At 38.4% G+C, this 22395-nt stretch overlaps 1 protein-coding gene across 1 annotated transcript in view; it reads right to left on the bottom strand.

Moving 5' to 3' along the window:
- The window catches only part of si (sucrase-isomaltase), a 54266-nt gene that overhangs the window by 2885 nt on the left and 28986 nt on the right, over nucleotides 1–22395 (bottom strand). The window contains exons 29-46 of the mRNA XM_084409281.1: nucleotides 22143–22239; nucleotides 18850–18962; nucleotides 18434–18559; nucleotides 16815–16946; nucleotides 16494–16610; nucleotides 15620–15682; nucleotides 15006–15122; nucleotides 14524–14614; nucleotides 14267–14405; nucleotides 14032–14165; nucleotides 13606–13640; nucleotides 13247–13363; nucleotides 4121–4269; nucleotides 3433–3517; nucleotides 3196–3252; nucleotides 2877–3001; nucleotides 2460–2548; nucleotides 277–326 (exon numbers count right to left, since the gene is read on the bottom strand). Of these exons, the coding sequence (XP_084265407.1) occupies nucleotides 277–326; nucleotides 2460–2548; nucleotides 2877–3001; nucleotides 3196–3252; nucleotides 3433–3517; nucleotides 4121–4269; nucleotides 13247–13363; nucleotides 13606–13640; nucleotides 14032–14165; nucleotides 14267–14405; nucleotides 14524–14614; nucleotides 15006–15122; nucleotides 15620–15682; nucleotides 16494–16610; nucleotides 16815–16946; nucleotides 18434–18559; nucleotides 18850–18962; nucleotides 22143–22239 (1836 nt within the window). The remainder of the gene's footprint in view (nucleotides 1–276; nucleotides 327–2459; nucleotides 2549–2876; nucleotides 3002–3195; nucleotides 3253–3432; nucleotides 3518–4120; nucleotides 4270–13246; nucleotides 13364–13605; nucleotides 13641–14031; nucleotides 14166–14266; nucleotides 14406–14523; nucleotides 14615–15005; nucleotides 15123–15619; nucleotides 15683–16493; nucleotides 16611–16814; nucleotides 16947–18433; nucleotides 18560–18849; nucleotides 18963–22142; nucleotides 22240–22395) is intronic.

Below are 22395 nucleotides of genomic sequence, written 5' to 3'. Positions count from 1 at the left end.
CCCAACGCTCCAAAAATCTCCCCACATATGACATCAAACCCACAGGAAGTCCAGAGAGCTCTGACCTGGGCCAAGCGGCCTTGAGCTGCTACAGCATGAAATAGTTTTGGATCTGGATTTTGTTTCTAAATTGAGAGTGGCCACAGATGTTTGGCTTCAAAAGTGAGATGGACAATCTTGAAGTCCCTATAGGTTTTGAATGGTAACTGTGCATGACCACAATCCAAATAAATCTGAAAGAACTGCACACATAGCGTTCTGAACATATGAACATACCAAAGCCACGTTGAAATTTATCAAGAGGGAACGGCTGTTCTGAACAGTATCTGTAAGGAGAAAGACGGGAAAAAAAGAAGACAATTAAGAGAAGTACAGGAAAGGGCCATTTAAAAAAAAAAAAAACTGTGATACAATTATTATGATTTTAGAAAAAAAGAAAAAAAATACACACACTTATAAAGAAACATGTTAAGAATATTTAATTTTATTGCGTGTAATACTGATGAGACCTATTATTAAAATAAAATATGTTATCAGTAATAGTATTAATGTGGAAAAAGTTATAAATCTAACATAGGTTAATCGGAAATAATAATAATAATAATAATTCGTTACATTTATATAGCGCTTTTTCTGAGACCTCAAAGCGCTTTACATATGGAAGGGGGGAATCTCCTCAACCACCACCAATGTGCAGCATCCACTTGGATGATGCGACGGCAGCCATATTGCGCCAGAACGCCCACCACACACCAGCTTACTGATGGAGAGGAGACAGTGATGAAGCCAATCAGTGTATGAGGATGATTTGGAGGCCATGATGGACAGAGGCCAAGGGGCAGATTTGGCCAGGATGCCGGGGTTACACCCCTACTCTTTTTCGAAGGACATCCCAGGATTTTAATGACCACAGAGAGTCAGGACCTCGGTTTTACGTCTCATCCGAAGGACGGTGCTCTTTTGGCAGTATAGTGTCCCCGTCACTATACTGGGGCATTAGGACCCACACAGACCACAGGGTGAGCACCCCCTGCTGGCCTCGCTAACACCTCTTCCAGCACCAACCTAGTTTTCCCAGGAGGTCTCCCATCCAGGTACTAACCAGGCTCAGCCCTGCTTAGCTTCAGTGGGCAACCAGTCTTGGGCTACAGGGTGATATGGCTGCTGGCAACATATGCTGGCAGCATGTATTTCCATGCTGGAAATACATGCATCTACTGTACTAACATTGCTTGCAAATCTCCAAAAACAAATCTATATTTTGAAATGAACACCTGGGGAAAGCAAAACACCAACTTGTATTCCTTTTCACACCAATTATGATTACAGGGACAGATTATCATTTAATAAAAACTTACTTTAGAGCTTTTCCTTGCACACTACTATGTTATGATTACCTCAAAATGCTTTGTGCATGATTTGATATGAGCGTCACATAACCAGCTCCATATGCATGACTTTTCTAATGTAGTAAACTTAGCTCACCTATTTTTGCACTTGCAGTGCAGAGTAAAAATGTGTTTTTATCTAACACTATTGTTAGGTTTAGGGCCCTATCATACATCCGGCACAATGCAGCGCCAGGTGCGATGCAAGTGTTTTTTGTTAGTTTCAGCCTGACGCAGTTATCATTTTCACGTCCTGTGCCATGTTGTTTAAATGGCAAATGCATTTGCGCTCATTTGTGCTCTCATGGGCGTGCTGGTCTGAAAACGATTTTGCTAATTTGAGGCAACTGAAATAGACTGCGCCATTGACCAACAAAAACAAAGATATGGTGAAATCCTGCCTGTCCTGTAGATGGTCTGCTTATGCGCTTTAACCTCGCGCACGAGCAGATCCATTTCCACTCTGGAGAAGCGTTCAGTCTTTCCGCTTGCAAATTCTGCCATGTAAATAGCGAATCCGACATGGCGCAAGCACAACTTGCTTTTAAAGGGAATGGGAAATGAGACTTTGATTGGTTTATTACACGTTACGCCCAAAACACACCCATTCCTCATTAAGAGAATAGGGACAACCCTTTTAGACCGGGCGCGCCAACCATTTTTCCCATCGTTAAACTAGCAAAAGTGGATTCGGACTTGTGCACTAAGTGCACTTGCGCCGTGCGCTTTAGACCATGCGCTTAGATCGTTAAAATGGGGCCCTTAAGGTCGGGTTTAGAGTAGATGGTACGTTATTTTCGAATGGGATTGAGAATTAACCTTGTAGCACCACTCACTGAACATTACATTTCTGAACTACTGCAATATGTACAACAACCACTGAACTGAATGTGGTTTTAGAGTCACTCACTAGACATTTCAATTTGAAGCGAAACGGTGCAAGAAGCAATGTAATATCGTTTTGTAGAAATGTTGAGTCTGGGTTGAAGAAATCATCAATGGAAGTATAATTATCACACCCCTCCCCAATACACATACACACACACACAGACACAACCGAACATAACCCACCAATTCCCTCTCCATCATCCCAGAACAGGGATCCATGTGCTGAATCTGCATCATCGAGAGCAACAAGCAGACCCAGAGGATTCTTACGACTACAAGAAAAACACAAAACAAAATTGTGAACACAACATTCATGTTACGACATCACAACCATGAACACATGAACACCCACATTTACGTGTTAACACTTATTCAGTGTTCAGAATCTTGATCATCTTGATAAACAGTGTGAAGTCAAGTCACAGAGAGAGTGTGGAAAATGGACATATACAATAAAATTGACTGTTTGTGTGTTAAGAGACTTTTTGAAAGTGAAAAAAAAAAATACAAAAAAAAAAACCAAATACTATGAAGCTATAGAAACATGGCCCAATTATACATTAAACAAATCTAAATAAAGATGCAGGGTAGCTTCTTCACCTGTAGTGTGTGTTGTTCTCTGGTTTCTGCCAGGGAAGGATGTAGCCTCCTCTCACGTGCAGGTTAATTTTCTCTAATGGTGTATCCATATCCACAAACTGTTCTCGAACTCCAACATCTTTGCCCTGGATTATAAATCGCAAACAAGCAGATAAGAGACCCCAATATATAGAGGACAAAGTACCGCAGGTTGAAATTGTTGCTGAAAGCCAGGTGCATTATGACTGATTGTTTAATTCACATGCTAACTAAATCTTGCTAATAAAGATTTGCATGCTTGCTAATAAAATGTTTTCTTGCATGCTGATAGAACGCTTACCGTGTGGTAATCGTACCAGCGGGCATCTGGCACGTAGCCCTTGACCACAGTGGCGCCCTTCACAAAAAAATAAATAAAAATAAATCAATGAGAACAAAATAATACAATAACAACATAAACAACACTAAGAAGAACCGTCGATCTCTCTTTACTGATTGAATATAGTGCTATGTGACAGTGTGTGACTTGTGATTTGCTTATAGCACGAATATAGCGAAGGTGTTTTTGTGAGGATACCTTGTCCAAAGCAGGTGTGATTAGAAGGGCGGGACCCCAGAGGAACTGCCTGTCGATGTCCCATGTGTTTTCATCATTGACAAACCTACATTACAGGACACAGCGCTGAGAACATTATTTATACAAAACAGTGCATGCAGATCGTAATGGAAAAGCAGAAAAAGTGAGGAAAAGAGAGGGAGGTTAAAATAAAAAAATAGAACAGAACATTCAGTCCAATAGTTCAGGCGGCTAAAAACAGAGTGGAAGAGGAAGGTTACACAGGACAACAGGAAAGTGAAAAGCACTGATATCAAAGCAGGCTAAAAATAAATCATTAGATGGAACATAAGAACTTATGAGTTCTGATTAGTCATCCCTATGCTTGAGATGTACAGTAATTGATAGAGAGGATGGACTGAAAATAGTGTCAGAAAGAAAATATGGTGTATTGAAGATGTATTTGGAGGGAAATTGAGGAGCAGAAGGTCTTAAATGGATGGTTCACACAAAAAATGGAAGTTTTGTCATCATTTCCTCACAGGCACTGTTACATTTACTTGTATTGCTTGGAAAAAGAATAGCATGAACATTCTGGTAAACATCATGGTTTTGAAATAGTATGAGGGTGAGCAAATGGAAGACAAAATTATTTCCATTTTTAGGTGAACTAGCCTACTCAGAAACAGGGGTACTGGTAAACACTCACTCGTGCAGCATGGGTCTGACCACAGTTTTTCCGTTAACGTGAGCTTCATACATCAGTGTGTACAAATATGGCAGGAGGGTATAGCGAATATTGAGCACATCACGGGACATAGTAGCAAACTCTGGGCCCCAGGCCACGGGATCCTGCCTCTGTGAAAGATTACAAAAATCTCATCAGATTAGAAATATCCAACACTACTTCTGAACACAACGTGAATGGATTCTCCTGCAAACCTCGTCACCAGTGTTTGACAGGTTGCTAGAGCATTACTAAGTAATTGCCCGGGTGTTCTGGGTGCTTACAAGTGCATCCTAGTATTCTATTCTTCAATAAAGGTTCTTTGCTGGCATCTATGATTCCATGAATAACCTTTAACATTTAAAGGTTATTTATAGTGGAACAATATTCTTTAAATTATTAAAATGTTCTTCAAATTAAGAAAAAGTTCACTGAATTGCTCTTTAGGGAACCAAAAATGGCTCTTCTATGGCATCACTTCAACAAAAACATTTCTGGAACTTTTCTTTCTTAAGAGTTTTCATTGGAATCTACATGTTTTTGCTTATCTATTGGTGACATCTTCTATAAATGTTTTCCTCACAAGTTTTGTCTTAAGCTTGCTCAGTAATTGTATTGCACTATTTTATGTAAAGCTGCTTAGCAACCATATGTATTATAACAACATGTTGACACTAACTCTCTCTGTACAGACCAAACTTCTACTGCATGTTCACTTCAAAATGAAAATTCTGTCATAATGTACTCACCCTCAAGTTGTTTCAAACCTGTATGAATTTCTTTCTTCTGCTGAACACAAAATAAGATATTTTGAAGAATGTAGGAATAACCAAACAGTTGGTGTACCCCATTGACTTCCATAGTATATATATATATATATATATAATTTTTTTTTTCTACTATGGAAGTCAGTGGGGTCCATCAACTGGTTACCGACATTCTTCAAAATATCTTCTTTTGTGTTCAGCAGAAGAAAGAAATTCATACAGGTTTGAAACAACTTGAGGGTGAGTAGATGACAGAATTTTCATTTTGAAGTGAACTATTCCTTTAATATCAAATTTTCAGTAAAGATTTGTTTTCTCTCTATAATTCATTCATTTATGATCCAGTTCCAAACAAATCAAACTGGAACAACACCACATATCCTGCATTATCCATTATGAGATCATGGGAATAAATACTTTAGCCCAGAACTATATTTGCATGATCCAAATCTGTACAGCTGTGTCCTGCTGAATCCAGATGTAACCGTAACACCACAGTGAGCATGTGTGTGTGTGTGAGAATCTGTCTCCATATACAGGCAGAATGTTAATTGTCTGCCAGACAGAGAATCAGTTTGCCCCCTCAGTGGCACAATGAGTGGTGTTAAGAGCGGTGGGTGTGAGTTAATGTGCTCACAGATATAAAGGTGAACCATATCTGATAATTATTTCTCAAGTACCACACGTTCACAGGTCTGACCGCTAATGCGTGCATGCTAACACTTAACTTTTTTTTAACAGAATTTTCCGTCATTTATTATGCAACATTTCCCCGCCATTGACGAAATATGTGCCGGTGTTGTAGTCTCCAGTATAGGTAGGTTTAGGATTAGCTGTGGGGTTGGGGTTTGAATTAGCCAATCAGGTAATGGCTTCATTTAAGGGGGTAATAATTTGGCAGGGAGTCGAAATTTGGCACAACAGCGGAAATCCATGTTTTTCACTAGGGGGGTGCTATTACACATCTTCTGAAATAATACAGAATAACTGGATCTGAAAACAAGTGAAGAAGAAGCAAAAACAAGCTATAGAAGCATTGCTAATGCACATGTAAGATGACGTGATTATCAAATATTTAATGGCATATAAATCAAAACTGCCTAATGTAACCGAATGATTGAAATGTAGAACCCAGGAAGACGTATGACTGTGCAAGCTTTAAGGGTGTTAATATTAGACAATCTACTAGGTCTACTAGATCGTTCCGAATCCAATCCGGACAAAATCTTTGACAAAAACACAATTTTCTCAGCTTTTTGTTCAAAATGTTGCTTTACTTTTTTTTTAAATTATTATTATTGATTGATTGCTGGCAATAATAACAAAAATATGATTGCGGGGAAGGAGTTAAACATGAACTAAACACTTTATGAAGTGAGAACTCCTCACAGTTTCTGTATGTTATGCCAAGACTAAAAACGGCTGTTCGTGTCTTGGAAACGTCCTTTAAAGGTGAACTAAGTAACTTTTTTACCTTAACTGAACAGCTTCGGAGTCATTGGAATGGTTATATTACTTATTTCGGGTTGAATGGTGGTCGTTTCGCACCCCCCTGGTGCCCGTGAGCGGAAAATTCGCACTTGCAACTTTGAGCCGGCGGGCCGCCGGCCGCCGCGTCAGGAAGTATCGCGTGATATCAGGTCTCGCGATGTAAACAATTGCTTTACGGCCAAAAGAAATCTGCTAAAATGCTGTCATTATTGCGCTCCCTCACGCTGTTCGAACCTGAATGAAGAAGACGTTTTAAAGAATGTCCCATCTGCTTTGATGTCGTTGATCTACTAGCCTCTGGTGTTTGAGAATCACCAACTAGTTTTTTACAACAGTGTTGTCAAATATCTATTCCGAAGCTGTGGGGGGAGCTCTAGAGAGAAACCTGCGAGCAAAAAGCGAGAATACAGCGAAGAAATCCCGAAACTACTGAGCCCCGCCAGAGCCCGTCTACGGAGAGCCTGCCCACTCCCTATTAAGCTCTATTGTACCGAATTTTGGTTGTAGTACCACCAGAGTTCCACTGGGGGCGATCGCCATGAGTGCAAAATGAATGGGAGTCAATGGGGCTAGACAGCTAAATTTGTCTCTTTCACCCGATTGCCGTTGAGAAATCTCAGATTCGATAGTAGGTTTTGCAAGTTCAACATGGGTTTTAGGTCGAAATTTGAATGAACGAGTACTTATGTCCTTTTGATTTCTTACAGGTTGAGTTGTTGTTGCCCATAACACGCTAGCATTCTGCTAATGAATGCTGATTGGTCAGTGAAGGACTGATTACGACCAGAGATACCGCTTGATGGCATCGTGTCATCCGCAGCGGGACCAGAAACAAACAAAACAAAAACTCTTCTTGCACGTGTGTTTACCTGTGTCAGCTGTGTTGTCGATGCCTCGAGTGAAAAGAAAGTGCAGAGCGCGAACGCACCAGAGTGAGTGAAGGATTGCCGTTAAGCAGTATCTCTGGTCGTACATGTGTATGACGTCATTGACACTTTAAAAGACTTTTTAAAGCAAATAAGTGACTCAAAAAAATCTAACACTCAGCAATGTGTAATTTATTTGCATCTCCTTTCGAATACAAAATGATATCCTGAGAAAAGTGGATTTTTATTGGTATAGCGCCATAGACCCCCATTCATTCTGCACTCGTCCTGTGAGCGCCCTCATATGGAATCAGAGAGGAACTGCAACCAGTTCAGAAGCCGGAAGTGTACTGAGAGTGAAACTTCTCGCCATATTAGACATTCTCTGGCCCCGCTTTAAACAAGACACAATCATCTGATATGCAAAACTGTGTGAGATATTAAGGCTGTGTGGAACAACTACATTTAATTTGTTCAAAAGGTTTTTTTTTTTTTTTTTTTTTTTTTACATTATTGTAAAATAATAATAGTGATTCCAGCCTTAGTAAACACACTGAATTCTTTGGATTTTTAATGTTTCTAATGATTTTAATGCCCTTTTGACCTGTAGAACCTCTAGTGTTTTCTCCTCTCTCCCGCACAGAGCGAAAACTCCTTCTCCTAATGTAATGGGAAAAGCTAATATCTCTGTGTTAATGTGTTTGAATGAACTAGACCTTCCTCCTGTTAGAGCTAACTGCTGCTCGCAGACAAAAAAGCCAAATTATTCCAAATGTACTGCCCTCTGACTCCATTAGCATGTGACTCAGCGTGATGGAGAGACAGCCGAACTTGGAAGCCTTGGCAGGAGCCTAAGAATTATGACCCTTGCTGCAGAAGCTGGTCTATCTCTCTCTTTCTCTGGCAGCTGCCATCACAGGGAACATTTGCACAGGCAACTGACTTTGCAAGATATTAGGAGTAAATAAGATGGTCTTTTCAAACTTATTTCGGCATCTGTTCATCTGTTAACTCCCTCTTTTGTTTTTTGCCTTATGTGGGATTATTGTTTGCTCCCATTGTGCTTTTTAGGATTAGCCTGAGCAAACAAAAGGTTTTTTTTTTTTTTTTTTTTTTTTAAATATCTAGTAAGCTTTAGTTTACGTCATAGCCATGAACAATTTTTTGTTATCATCTGACAAATATTTGGTCATTAATATTAGTCAATTTCCTGCAAAAGAAAAACTTTAAATTATTATGTGTGCTATAAGTGAATTTATTCAGCTTTCAAGAGTAACAACTTCCTTTCAACTCCCTTTTTTTGATTTCATTAAGTGTCTCTGTATCTTATTCAATATCCAACATGTCTTTCTCTCTATCACTTTGTAATTCAGGCCACCTCAACGCCCTCCATCCTTTGCCATTTGTCTCCGGATGACCTTCCATTTGCCTCCGTAGCCACATTAAAGCTAATGACATCTTGGAGGGGTAATTACGGCACCAAGGGGACGTGCAGGGATAAACACGTCCGGGCGCAGGGGTAGAGGCAAGCTGAGGACAGTCTCTTATTGGAACTGTCATTGAGACACGCAGAGGGCACATCCACACCGGTGCAAGTGAATGACTCGGCAGTATAAAAGCGGAAAAAAATATGCAGACATGCTGTCTTGCAAGCGCTATACTGTGCACTTTTGTTTTAATAAAGCCCTCTAAATTCCCTGGCCACTGTCAGAGCTTGTCAAAGACTGGAATTAATACACATCATGCCATTTTAAAAGCGTTTTTGTTAGCATTTTTACTTTTATGTTTTTTTTTATTTTTCATTCTCCAGCCAAAATCCCAAAAGACTTTACACATAGAATATCATTTTTTTATTTTCAGTCTCTCTGAAAAGCCTGCGTTAAACTGATTCTTGTTTAAAAACGAATCAGCAGTAAAATGAAATGAACAGTGTCTCACTGACGTGTAGCGTCTGGACCAATCAGACACACACAAATTATTCATTTATTTAATGAATAATCCAGCAAACTCACTCTCCCAACAAATGCCTGTGAAACTTCCCCCAAAAACTAACATCCCAAATGAAGCTAACACACTGGCAAAACGCGGTGTCACGTTACAGGACATACTGAGACTGATAAGAGTTTTACGACCAAAAGGAATTTCCAGAGAGCCGCAACTCTCACTTAAATTCTTGTAGAGGAAGAGAAATAAACCCTGTAATCCTATATATTCTATATATAACCACTTGAGAAATGTGTAAACATGTATCTAATTTTCCCATCTCATGATTTTCCTTTTATGTGGTGTGGCTTTTGTATTCTTGTAAACTCTATTGGGTTAATGTTTCAGACTTTGCATATTATGGTTAACCAAAATCATATGTGTGGCATGTTTGGTCTCTATAAAATCCAATCTTCGTCTCCGATTTGTTAATTTACATTACATTTTGCTAACTTTGTGACGCATTAGTATTGAAAGAAGATTATTTTCTTAAACACCCAATGAAAGTACATATTCAAATGCCCTGCTAGAACACAATGGGTCGTAAAATTTCCCTCCAAATGGAAATCTTCTCATTGGCTCAAACACTTCCAGAGGTTGTGCCATCTTCACGCTTTAAAGTCACTGATCAGCTCTTAGCTCTCGCTTAGTCCCTTTCTGAAAAGCTGACGTGAAGATGATGCTGAACTAGAAGCTTCTAAGGACCCACCAAGCTTGTGCCAGGCTGCAGCCTTGTCTTTCCATTCACCAAAGATACTCTGACTACCACTGGTTCTCTCTCATCAAGACCACATCAGCAAAGATCAACTGGAGCCTCAACAAATTGCATCAAGACAGTTTAATTCAAATGGGCGAGACATGCAAGTATCAAACTTAGTCTCATTATTTGATACATTAAGTATCCTTACCCCTTTTAAAGAAGGGTGTGTTAGAACTAAACTGATGGTTTGCTCAAGGCTGTTGATCTGCTGAATTTCAAATAATGCTATAATTTCTTGCTTTCCTGTATTCTGCTTCAGCTCTCTTTCCCTTGGTAAACTGTATGCATTTATGTGTGTGTATGTTAGAGTACTTTAAGTGTTTAGACTAGTTAATCAAATCTTGTTCATGTCACACGTAAAGTTGTCCGTGTCTCAAGCTCATAATTGGCGTCACTAATCATATAGATGTTTGCTACTGCTCTTAGTAGTACTGTAAATAAAGAAAGACATTTCCAATGCCCCGGAAATGTACATTTCTCAGAGTTAATAAACAATTAATCCTGAGTGTTCACGGGACAAACAGGTTAATCGATTGTAATATTAATTTACGACAGTAAATTAATTATATTAACTGATCCAAATATTCATAATCAATTATAACCAGTTATTATTGATTATTAATATTTCATAGAGCTAATTTGCTACAGACGTGATCTGGAACTTTAAATATAAAGTTCATCCACGCTGTCGTAATGTTAGGATCACAAGGAAGATAATGTTTTTCCAAAACGCACTGGAGTAACCTTGTGTGTATTTTCTATACATGACATGCGTGAATCGCTTGGCAGGGCTAAAGAGGTAAGGATGTAGAAGTAGGTGTTGGTCTTTCATCGCACTATGACATCATAATGAGACAAAATCTGGAACGAATAATTTTGTCTGCTTGGTTTCAATAAAAGCTATTTTTGGACTAGCGATATCAAAAACATAGGGAGTTGATAGCAAACGCTAAGTCTCCAACTCCCCAATTTATATCATAATTTGGAATAATTTCTAATCTGAATTCATATTATGATTCCAACATAACACGAAACAAAAACTTGATCTTCAGTTCCCCATATCCTGTTTCCAAAAGGTCTAATTCCCAACAGGATAAAAAGATGTCGTTTGATAGCTTTTTAGATTTTAAAAAAAAGATTAGCTTCCCTACAGATTTCCTTTATTAAAGACATTATTTCAGTAGCAAGACATTATTCCAATAATATGTATAATTTTCTGGTTAATAAAAATCGATATATAAAACTGGAATACAATATATAACTTAAAATATAATATACAAAATAATATAACAATATACAAAAATATTTAACTACTATATATATATATATATATATATATATATATATATATATATATATTACTTTCAACAGAACTCTCTAATTACCAAAAATAAAATAAAAAATCAGATCCACAGGGAAACTTATATTAGTTTTCTATTTAACTAGTAGAATGGTGTTTGATTCCCATTAGGATTACATTTACATTTATTCATTTTGACAGACCATTTGTGTCCCATGTCCTACCACCTGAGCTACAGGATCCTTTAGGGCATCATGTGCACAATCCTTTAGGATTTTTAGACTACAATTCCACTCTAAACTCTATTTCTCTTTGTACGTCCTTTGTTTAATCACCCATTAGCAAAGCCATTTTTAAATGATTGAAGCCCAGAAGGGTTCTGGATAACTTTGAGCATTTAATTATACCCCTCAAATGTAGCGGTTAGCAACAAAGCTGCCACGTCCACTCACTGAAGAATTTTCCCCACGCCATATCGATCCCACTCACTCCCCAGGCTTATTGGATTTTTGTGACAGGTCCCAGCACTTGCAAAGGTCACATTTTAAACAAGTACCAGAGTGAATACCTGACAGCCCACCTGTCTACGGATCTCAGATATTAGTCAGCAGCCTGTGCGGGGGGCCCTTTTCAAGTGCCACCGTGTGTTTTGAGGCTTCGTGATGGACTACTGTCTGTCTCAGGGATTCAGAGATCATTTTCATACGTCCTAAGGGTGCCACACAGACAAGCGTTCATGTAGCAAGTTGTCATGGCTGTCCGCACAGTAATATTATCTTGTTTCACGCTCTATTTTGATGCCTGTCACTCAATGTCAGTGATTATCAGGATTAAGACCATATAAGTCTCAATTAAGGGTCCGTTTCACACTGTCTGCTGAACAATGGTCCCTCACGTCCATTGCCACATGTCCATGTCACATTTTCTGTCAGACCAAATTTCTAGATGTGCACGATTAATCAAAATAAAACCAAAATCGGGATTGTTGATGGTTAATGACAATTAATAAATAGTAAAGGCTTCAATTTAATTAAATAAGTATATAGATTATTTAAAGTTTGAAAATTAAGTAACGAAGACAGTCATAAATAGTATTATAGTTAGTAAAAGTTGTACACTAAAAAGTATTATTATTATTATTTCTCTTAAGTACTCGTTCTTTACAGTGAAATATTACAATAGTAGCATTTCTTATTTTGTTTAATATAACAATAATAATAATAATAATATTAAATAATATTAATACATATTTTATTTTATTTATTTATTTTATTGTCATATTGATATATAATCACAATTATTTTGGCAAACAAGCACAGCAAACCTTGGAGGTTTTTTTTTTTTTTATGCATTTTTAAACTGCAATTTTGCATCATAAATGTTGTGCAGCCTTACAAATATATTTGTCCAATGTTCAGATCCCATTCCCATGTTCAGATCCAAACATTGGAATTCCCATGCTAAGACCCAAACATTATTATAACGTGATGTAAAACATGAGTTTTTAAAAGGAAAAAGAGGTCTGAAACAATTTGACTGAGTAAACTCATACTAACCTCATATCTAAGCTTAGAATAAGATATTTGCTTTGGTTAACACTGCAAAGAAAATCCTAAATCTGTCCATAAAAAGGTGCTGTGCGCATGTGAACGCCATCAGCGTTTCTCACAGGTTCGCGTTTAAAGTCTGTGTAGAGAGAATGGTGTCGTCTTAGCGGCCCCTAATTTAATAACTAATGATCGTTGCGACGGAAGCGAATCAATCAAAACTAACTTTAGCTGGAAAATAACTTTATTAAAGAACCGCTATAAAGCCAAAACAATCTCTGTTACCTTAAATTATACGTTTATCTCTGTAAAGCTGCTTTGAAACAATCTACACTGTTAAAAGCGCTATATAAATGAAGATGACTTGACTTGACTTGAATGTGTGTGTTCTTACTGGCATGTTAATGGTGTTGTGGTTTCTGGAGAATGGGTAGAAAGCTCCAAGCTGCATCCAACGCAAGCACATCTCGTATTCGGCAGGGTTAAAGAAGCCACAGATATCAGCACCGGTCTGGAACACAAGCGGAAAGTGAGAACGAGAAGGGAAAAGAGACATAGAGAGAGTAACACAATTATAGATCTCTGTAAAAACAGGGCCAACTCCAAAACATTAATAAATAAACTCTAGAGTCAGTGTAATGGCTGCATGCTAGTGTAATGCACCTAAATGATCTAAAACATTGTTTGATAGGAAATAAAGCACAAATGAAAAATCAATAGCAAGTGCTGCGGTAGGACGAGAGAGGCACTTACGTAAGAGATGCCAAATATGCTGAACTCCATCATGCCTGAAAGACAGAAAGAGAGAGAGAATGGGAGGAGGGTGTTCAATTTCAGTACAGTAGACCTTGTTCAACACTTTCGTCCAACAAAAAAACATTGGAGGTTTAATGGAGACAAAATAGATGTTTATATATTAAAATGTAATTTATTCCTGTGATGGCAAAGCTGAATTTTCAGCATCATCACTCCAGTCTTTAGTGTCTCATTATCCATCAGAAACCATTCTAATATGCAGATTTGCTGCTCAAGAAACATTTTGTATTACTGAAATCATTGTGATGCTTACGTTTTTTGTAGAAACTGTGATACTTTTTTTTTTTTCTCCGGATTCTTTGTTGATTAAAAAGTTTAAAAGAACAGCATCTTCCCAAGAACCAGAAATAAATAAACTCATACCAATGATGGACTTCAGAAGCTGGTCCCAGGCAGAGTAGTTGTCTCCAAGCCAATGTCCTGCCCACCGACCACTGGATGGGTACGTTGAACGGGTAATTACTATACCTCTCTTGCCAGTGGTATCAAGCAAAGCTCTGTGACATACACATAAACACACACACACAGAAGTTAAAACTCATTCCAGAACAACCAAGAAATAAATGCATTAGTGAATATGGATGAACAGAAAACTCACTTATAAGTGGGTTCCGTGTGAGACCAGCCGTACAAGTTGTGGACATCATAATGTTTGACATGTTTGCCATCAGCAAGGATCTGCTCGCTGTTCATGCATAAAGTCTTATGGTTCAGACCCATATGCATGGACTCCAGTGCTGGGAATAAGTATTAATATGAGCAGATTCATTTCAGATGCACAGTGCTAAATACATGTGTTGACCATCTGTGTTGTAAGATCATGTATACATGTCGGGCGCACACATTGGAACTTACGGGGCATATATGGTGGATTTTCTAAATTGGGATCCCCTAGACATTTTCCTCCAACGGTGCCATGCACAAAACTGGCTGGCTCATTCATGTCCTTCAGAAAGGAAGTAACAACGACAATGAAGGCAAAGGATAAAAACATTGATTATATGCATATGTGCATAGACAGTGGGTGTGGCTATGCTAAACCTTCACTCACTGCATACTTACCATGACTTTCTCAAATAGGACGTTTTTTCTGAATCAACACCCTTGTTTCAACAAAATTCTTAAAAATGTAATATTTCACATTTGATTTTATAGGTATTTAATGGTTATGGTTAGGGTTATGTTGTTTCAAGAGCAACAAATGTTGTTGTGTAATGGTACTATATGCATGGACACTGAACACAGATGTCCTCAAATAACGTCTTGCACAATTGTAATTATTGAAATTGCTTTACTTTGCTTTCCAACATTAAATATGAAAATGACAAAGCACTCACAATCCAAAGTCCGTCAAACTTCATGATGTTGTTGTAGAAGTCTTTAATCTGATCCTGCCACCACTGTGATGTGCTGTTTTTGAAGAAATCAGGGAATGCCACGAAAGATCTGAATAGCTGAAAGTTGATGAAATGAAAAAGACATTTTAATAACTGTGTTTAATTTAACTATTACTACACTTCGGCAAAGTGCTTTAACCATTGCTATAGTCTGTGCTTCAGTAAGTGGATATTACAGTAGTGCAACTAAAATATGCTAATTTGTTTCAATAATGTGCTGGTTCACTTTTATAGGAGTGGGTCTGCTATGTTCTGAATCTGATTGGCTGCAATGACTTTGTTTACTACATGCTGATTGGCTGATATATTAGTGGGTGATATACTATAATACTAGTAGTATGGTACAATGTGCTCTTTGGCAGATAACGTGTCTTCAACATGCCGATTGGCTGAATAGTATTCTAAGATGTCACACTCATCTCTCTTGACTGCATGTGCAATTATAGTCCATTGTATTGATGATTTCAGAATGAATAGAGTTGCATATGCGGGAACAAGAGAAAAAGATGTCTGATTCTCTGATTAAAGGGAGAAAGGGAGGGAGGGGCAGATACCTCTACTTGAGTATCCCAATCCAAAGAATTGTCCACAGTGACATCGGGAAAGTCAGGCCACACCTATGACAGACACAAACAACAGCTAAAATCCATGTTTCAGGTTAGGCTAAACTAGAAGGATCATTCCTTCTTGCAGTACATGTCATCATACTAGATCATCATACTATGTCTTAGATAAACAGGTTCTCTAAAATCAAAATGTTTCAAAGATATCAATATTTCTTTGGAATATTGTTTTATTCTGTGATTAAGTTATACTTTTTTTCCTGAAGTGTCTTCATTATCACTTTTTTAAAGTTTTATCCTGATAGTCTTTTGTGAAATCCCTTTATCTAATGTCGCGTTCCAGATGAATTTGGAAGTTCCAAATTTGGGAGTTCAGCAACTCTGAATTCCCAATTCTTCCAGCAACACTTGAAAATAATCAACGGAATTCTGCTTCAGTCAACACTATTTTGGAGATGACATTGATTAAAAGATATCACTGATGTAGGGGGTTCATTAATTTGAGGTGTTATTCCAGTGGTTATTTCCAATTAGGAGTTGGGAAAAGGAGTTGGGAAAATTCATGTTTAGGCCTGCGGAATGCAGCATAACAAAACATAATGACATTGTCCTCTAGAAAGTGACATTTTTGGAAAGAAAACAACAGCACAAACATCAGTAAGGAATAGCAATGTATTTCATGATTTTTTTGTGGTATTATGTGGTTTGTTTCACTCTAAGCATCCATCCTGTTTGAGAAAATTGGTATTATCTAAAAATCGTTTTCATGTAAGCTAATTGTCAAACTCTCCCTGAGCAATGGCGAACTATGAGGTATTGACTCAGAATCAATACATTTTCCTCTTCCTCTTTTCGATTGTCATACCTTTCCCCACACAATGTCTCTGCTGAGCTCAGAAGGCCATTTGATGAAAACGTCTTGTTCCATCCCGAGTCGGAACGCAGGGTAGTCTTGCGTCTCATTGGCCGCTATAGCCGGGTCCTGAAGCACACAAACAAATAAAGCATGTAGTTCTGACAAGGTACAGAATACATCTCACTGCATGCACCTGGCCAGAATAAGACCAGACTCATTTCAAGACTGCATCAATCCATATTTATGAACTCTGCTTTCATTACAGTTAAACGTCCATTACCACTTTATGATAACAACTTTGTTTTTCCAGTAATTGAGAACTGTTTGTACCAAAATGAAGATGAAACGCATCCCCTCAGCCCTCATGTCGTCCACCAGAGCAGGCAGTCCATTGAAGTTCTTTTGGTCCAGTGTAAAGTCCATCTGCCTCTCCATGTAGTCAATGTCCGCATATTGCACATCCTTTAAGGTCAAATATTATGATCATTAAACTTGAATGTGAAGTTCCAAGTTAATTATTGAACAATTTAGTGCAAAAATAGCAATGCTTTGATTTGAAACATAACTTGGAATGCAGATGATAGGTGGTTACTTAATGAAGTTCCAAACATAGGTTTGGGAGGAGCCTAAACATTCAGTCCTGTCAATCATCATTACAAGCGTATATAAACAGCAGTCATTGCACCATCCCAGGGATATTCCTCCTCCCCATCTCAACCTTTATTTATTTTATTCTTCCTCTGCGCAGTAATGTTATAGTTGGGGTTTAGCTTAGAGCACAAGCCGAGTCTCGGGTTCGAGCCTCCTTCAAGGACAGCAAGCCGAGTTTGTTTACCATTAACTATTAAGACTAAATGGGCAGGTGAACTTGTGAACTGGCCCATGTCAACAGTCTATTAGAAAATGTTAACAATTTTATCATATGCCTTGTGAAACGATGCACTTTTATGAGTCACTAACTCACTCCTGGTACCACTTTAAGGGCCAGATTTACTAAATGGAGCAAATTAGCGTGAGAGCGCAATTCCACATATGCACCGATGGGAGTGGCAAGTTTTGCGTGTGATCTACTGCTGACGCACACATTAAAGAACTCAGACGCAGTCAAATCATTTACATAATGACCAACGCAATCTACCAAGAGCAGTGCAAATTAGCGTTGGGACCACTGATAATGCAGGTGAAAATGCGGACTGTAAAATAACAGCTAAAGAAGCAACAGTACGTTGAAAAGAGTCAGAGGTAAAAAAAATTAAGGGTTGCAAGAAGTTTTGATGCACCAGGTATTGCGTGACTCCTTGTAGTTGAGGGTTCCAAGTTGTCTTTTATTTCCTGCAGCAAATTAAAAATAACATGGTTTGGCAAACGATATGTTCGAATTACGTCTTCTTCTGGCATTCCAGAGAAAGAAACGAATATGAGTGGAAAATATTTTCTCCCTTCTACCACGCGCTCTCTGTTCTCTGCGGTGGCTCCTCTTAGCAGCAACAATTGCAGCCTTGTCGCAAAATGGGTTAAGACATGTTTTTTTGGGGCGTTAAATAATGGCACAAATACCAGTAAATTGACTAGCGCAAACATTATGCAATAAGGTCAGCCTCAAAAACAACTCAGTCCACACCTTTTCAGTGCTAATTTTGCCCTGCATGTCTTTAGTAAATCCAGAAAGTCGTTTTTTTTAACGCCAAAAGAGGGTTTGCGCTGGCGCAAGCTGTCAGTAAATTTGGCCCTAAGTCTTAATACGGTCACATATTGCTCTGTGTTGTCATTCAAGTTGCACATTATAGCCAAATAACTGGTTGAGATATGTACAGCAAGAAACGTAATATTCCTGAAGTTCTAATGAAAGTTTTGAAAGTCGGCGAGAGTTACATAACCGTGCTTATTGTTGCGATCAGGGGGATAAATCAAAGACACACATGCACACACTAAAAGATGAGATTGCTTACATAAGGAATTGCAGCAGCTTTCATGTCGTTGTAAAGATCTGCAATCTCCTTATCATTGGCGTAGCCGTAGCGACAAAGCTGGAATCCAAGTGACCAATAGGCTGGAAGAACCGGGCGGCCAATCATCTGTCAGACAAAATGCACAAAACGAGAGAAAAATGTTTTACATTTTATGCAAATACATTTTAGAACATAAATATGCAAGTGGTTTAAGAGAATCTAATGGCCCCTTCTGTCTATGTGACAAGAAAGCTTCTTTTAGATAAATATTTATGTATTTCATTTATGCATGTGAGTTTTTCGGATGTTATTTTGTGTGTGTGTTTAGATTGAGTACACTGTGGGCAATGAGGCATGGAGACTCCAGCTGCTAAACCTCATAAAGCCAGGAATAACACACACACACACACACACACCTCAGTGTACTGCTGAACCACATCTTCTGGAGTAGGTCCTATCACCATGTAGAAGTCCAAGATACCTCCAATGGTGCGATAGGTCAGAGCTGGAGTAGACTGGAAGGTCACATCTAAGAGCAAAACAAGCAACAACAACAACAACAAAAAGACGACCGATTATATCATCCTTGTGACTCAATGTGTCACCTCATCTAATTTTTTACCCACCTACACTTGCAATCTCTCAACGGCAATAGTTGGTGGATTCCTTTTAACAATTTTATACCAGACCAATCACAGTAAATCACAGAACACATTGAAAAATTGTGGTTTTAAAGGCATACAGCCAAAAAAATTAAATTCTGTCATCACTCACCCTCAAGTTGTTCCAAACCTATATGAATTTATTTCTTCTCCTGAACACAAAAGAAGATATTTTGAAGAATATGGGTAACCAAACAGTTGATGGGCCCCATTGACTTCCATCGTATTTTTTCTTCCATACAATGGAAGTCAATGGGGCGTATTAGCTGTTTGGTTACCCATATTCTTCAAAATATCTTATTTTGTGTTCAGCAGAAGAAAGAAATTCATACAGGTTTGGAACAACTTGAGGGTGAGTAGGTGATGACAGAATTTTAATTTTTGGGTGACCTATCCATTTAAGTTCTTGTCAATTTGGGTTGATCTTATTAAAACATGTCTAGGTCACAATTCACCCCAAAATCAAAATATAAAAATATGCAATTATATTTTGGTTAAAGAAAAGGAGTAACGTTTGTAACACATTTCTCCTGTAATGTGTTACAGAAGAAAAATATGTTTAAATTATTTTCTTTTCTAACCACGAATTAGTTGTAAAGTAACTGGCTTTATGTTATTCATTTTAAAAGTGTCTTCATTGCAAAGTCAAGTCAAGTCACCTTCATTTATAAAGCGCTTTTAACAATATGGATTGTTTCAAAGCAGCTTTACAGTGATAATAGGAAATTACCGTAACAGATTGTTTAGGCTTTACAACAGCTCTAGGATAAAGTTATTGTCCAGCTACAGTTAGTTTTGATTGATTGATTCACTTCCGTTGCGAAGATCATTAGTTATTAACTTATCACACTTGCCGCTAACACAACATCGTTCTAACAGGAAAACCCTTAACACGCTCCGGCTGCCCATTCGCACAAAACAGTGCCTGGTGTCTCGAGAACGCACACCCTGAAATAGGTTCGAAGGTGCAAACGATTATCCGTTATCTCTGCGCAAACTTCAAAAACGCAAACCCGCGAAACGCAGATGTCGCGCACATGCGCATTACATGTTCGGTCCAAAGGTATGCGCGTTTGCATATATATGTGCGCAGGCGAGTAGTCCTTTACAAATCAACCCTCAATAAACTACTTGTCTGGCCTTAAAAATTTATACAAACTAAACACTATTGGCAATATTAAAAATATTAAATATGTACATTCCAGATTTCCTTTTCTGGTGAACTTGATTTCACCAAGTACAACATGTTCCTGGATCAACATCTTTTTTGATCCTGGAATAACATTCCAATCAACCAATCAGATTTGAGGGACAACTTTACAGTTTATGTCAAGTTTACTATCCATTTCTGCGTTATTATGTATGCAGTGAGGTATTAAACATCTGCATTCAAATTAAACGGCACTTCTTTGAACTTCTCTGGGTAAAGTGACCCGCATCAAAGCTATTCTCCTGCTGCGCTTTTCAGGATGCTCATTTACTGCCTGTGCGTGTGCGTTTATGTAAGAATTAAAACGTGTGTGTGAGCACTTGTGAGACAGCAGTTGAATGCAGAACACTTTCTGAGAGCACAACTCGGTTAAAAGCCACGCTGCAGCACCACCATTATGTGAAAGCAGCTCAAGAGAAAGTCCTGCAATAAGCAAAACTGTTTCTCACATAAAAGCTCTGATAAATAGCACCTGCTCTAATCACAACCTTAAAGCGGGGCTCAGTAGTTTCGGGATTTCTTCGCTGTATTCTCGCTTTTTGCTCGCAGGTTTCTCTCTAGAGCTCCCCCCACAGCTTCGGAATAGATATTTGACAACACTGTTGTAAAAACTAGTTGGTGATTCTCAAACACCAGAGGCTAGTAGATCAACGACATCAAAGCAGATGGGACATTCTTTAAAACATCTTCTTCATTCGGGTTCGAACAGTGTGAGGGAGCGCAATAATGACAGCATTTTAGCAGATTTCTTTTGGCCGTAAAGCAGTTGTTTACATCGCGAGACCTGATATCACGCGATACTTCCTGAAGCGGCGGCCGGCCGGCTCAAAGTTGCAAGTGCGGATTTTCCGCTCACGGGCACCAGAGGGGTGCGAAACGACCACCATTCAACCCGAAATAAGTAATATAACCATTCCAATTACTCCAAAGCTGTTCAGTTAAGGTAAAAAAGTTACTTAGTTCACCTTTAAGACCTGCTGAAAAACTCCTGTCAGTGTTGGAGCCAGTTGTGAGCGACAAATTTATTTGCTCCAATACTAAAGATGCAGCTAGTGGCTGACTGGCCAGTTTAGACTCATATAGACAATAAAAAACATTGTTCCCGGACATACTGTAATGCTCTTTACATAAATATAAATTTGAAGGGCACATAAAATGATGTTTTCTACAATTGCAGTGGTTAATACATTAAGAACAACTTAATTAGGAACTTTGGGATTTTTCTCTCGATTCATACCAATGCATTGTGGGATTGTCTTCTCAATGAGGTATATTACAGCATCATAATGATGCGGACGATTATTTGAAAGAGATTTCACGAGTTCACATAATAATTAGATAGAGTAAAAGAGTGTGTGTATTTCGCGTGCTGTCCGGGGGAGGGCTCCGAGCTCGGAAAGTGGCCCGAACCCAGAATACTTCCCCATATCCCTGGCTGGGATCACAAGTAGCCGAGTGAGGAGTCAGGGTGGCGGAGGGATGCAGAAAAGACTGTAGAGGAACGGAGGTGAGTCTGCTATCTATATATAGGCCTCCAATCGTACTGATTGGTTAGATCATTTAAACGTGTTACTCCCAAACTTTGTTAATAAAACATAATTTAGTACTGGGAGCGTGTCTATGATGCCTTAACATTCTGCACACTGGATGGAGGAACAGAGTTATATATATATATATATATATATATTCATCTTTCTAATAAAAAAAAAAAAAAAAAAATCTTAAACTTTAAATGGGAACAACTAGTCAACTTTAAACTAGCAAACCATCTTAGACCATCTTACAAAAAAAGTGGTTCCAGTGGACACAAATGTTTAGTATATGTGGTTGTACTCACCCATGGCATTGCTGTTGAGCAGGAGGACACCATGTGCATGTTTTGATTTCTCCAGACCCATGTAGAAGGGATGGACACCATAACTGTTCAGCTTAAACTACAGATGAGGAGAAAGAGATTAGAGTTTGTGATGAGATTTCAGTTGTTCTCAGTGTTAAACAGACAATTAAGTGTCAATGAGAGATTTTTATTTGGCTTAAAGGAATGAACCTTGCAAATCCCATCTCTCTGTTTTCATTAACCTAATTGCATC

This window comes from Rutilus rutilus (genome assembly GCF_951802725.1).
Source record: "Rutilus rutilus genome assembly, chromosome: 5".
NCBI lineage: Eukaryota > Metazoa > Chordata > Actinopteri > Cypriniformes > Leuciscidae > Rutilus > Rutilus rutilus.
Note: the sequence above shows the minus strand (reverse complement) of the source record. Positions and strands in the feature narration are given on the sequence as shown.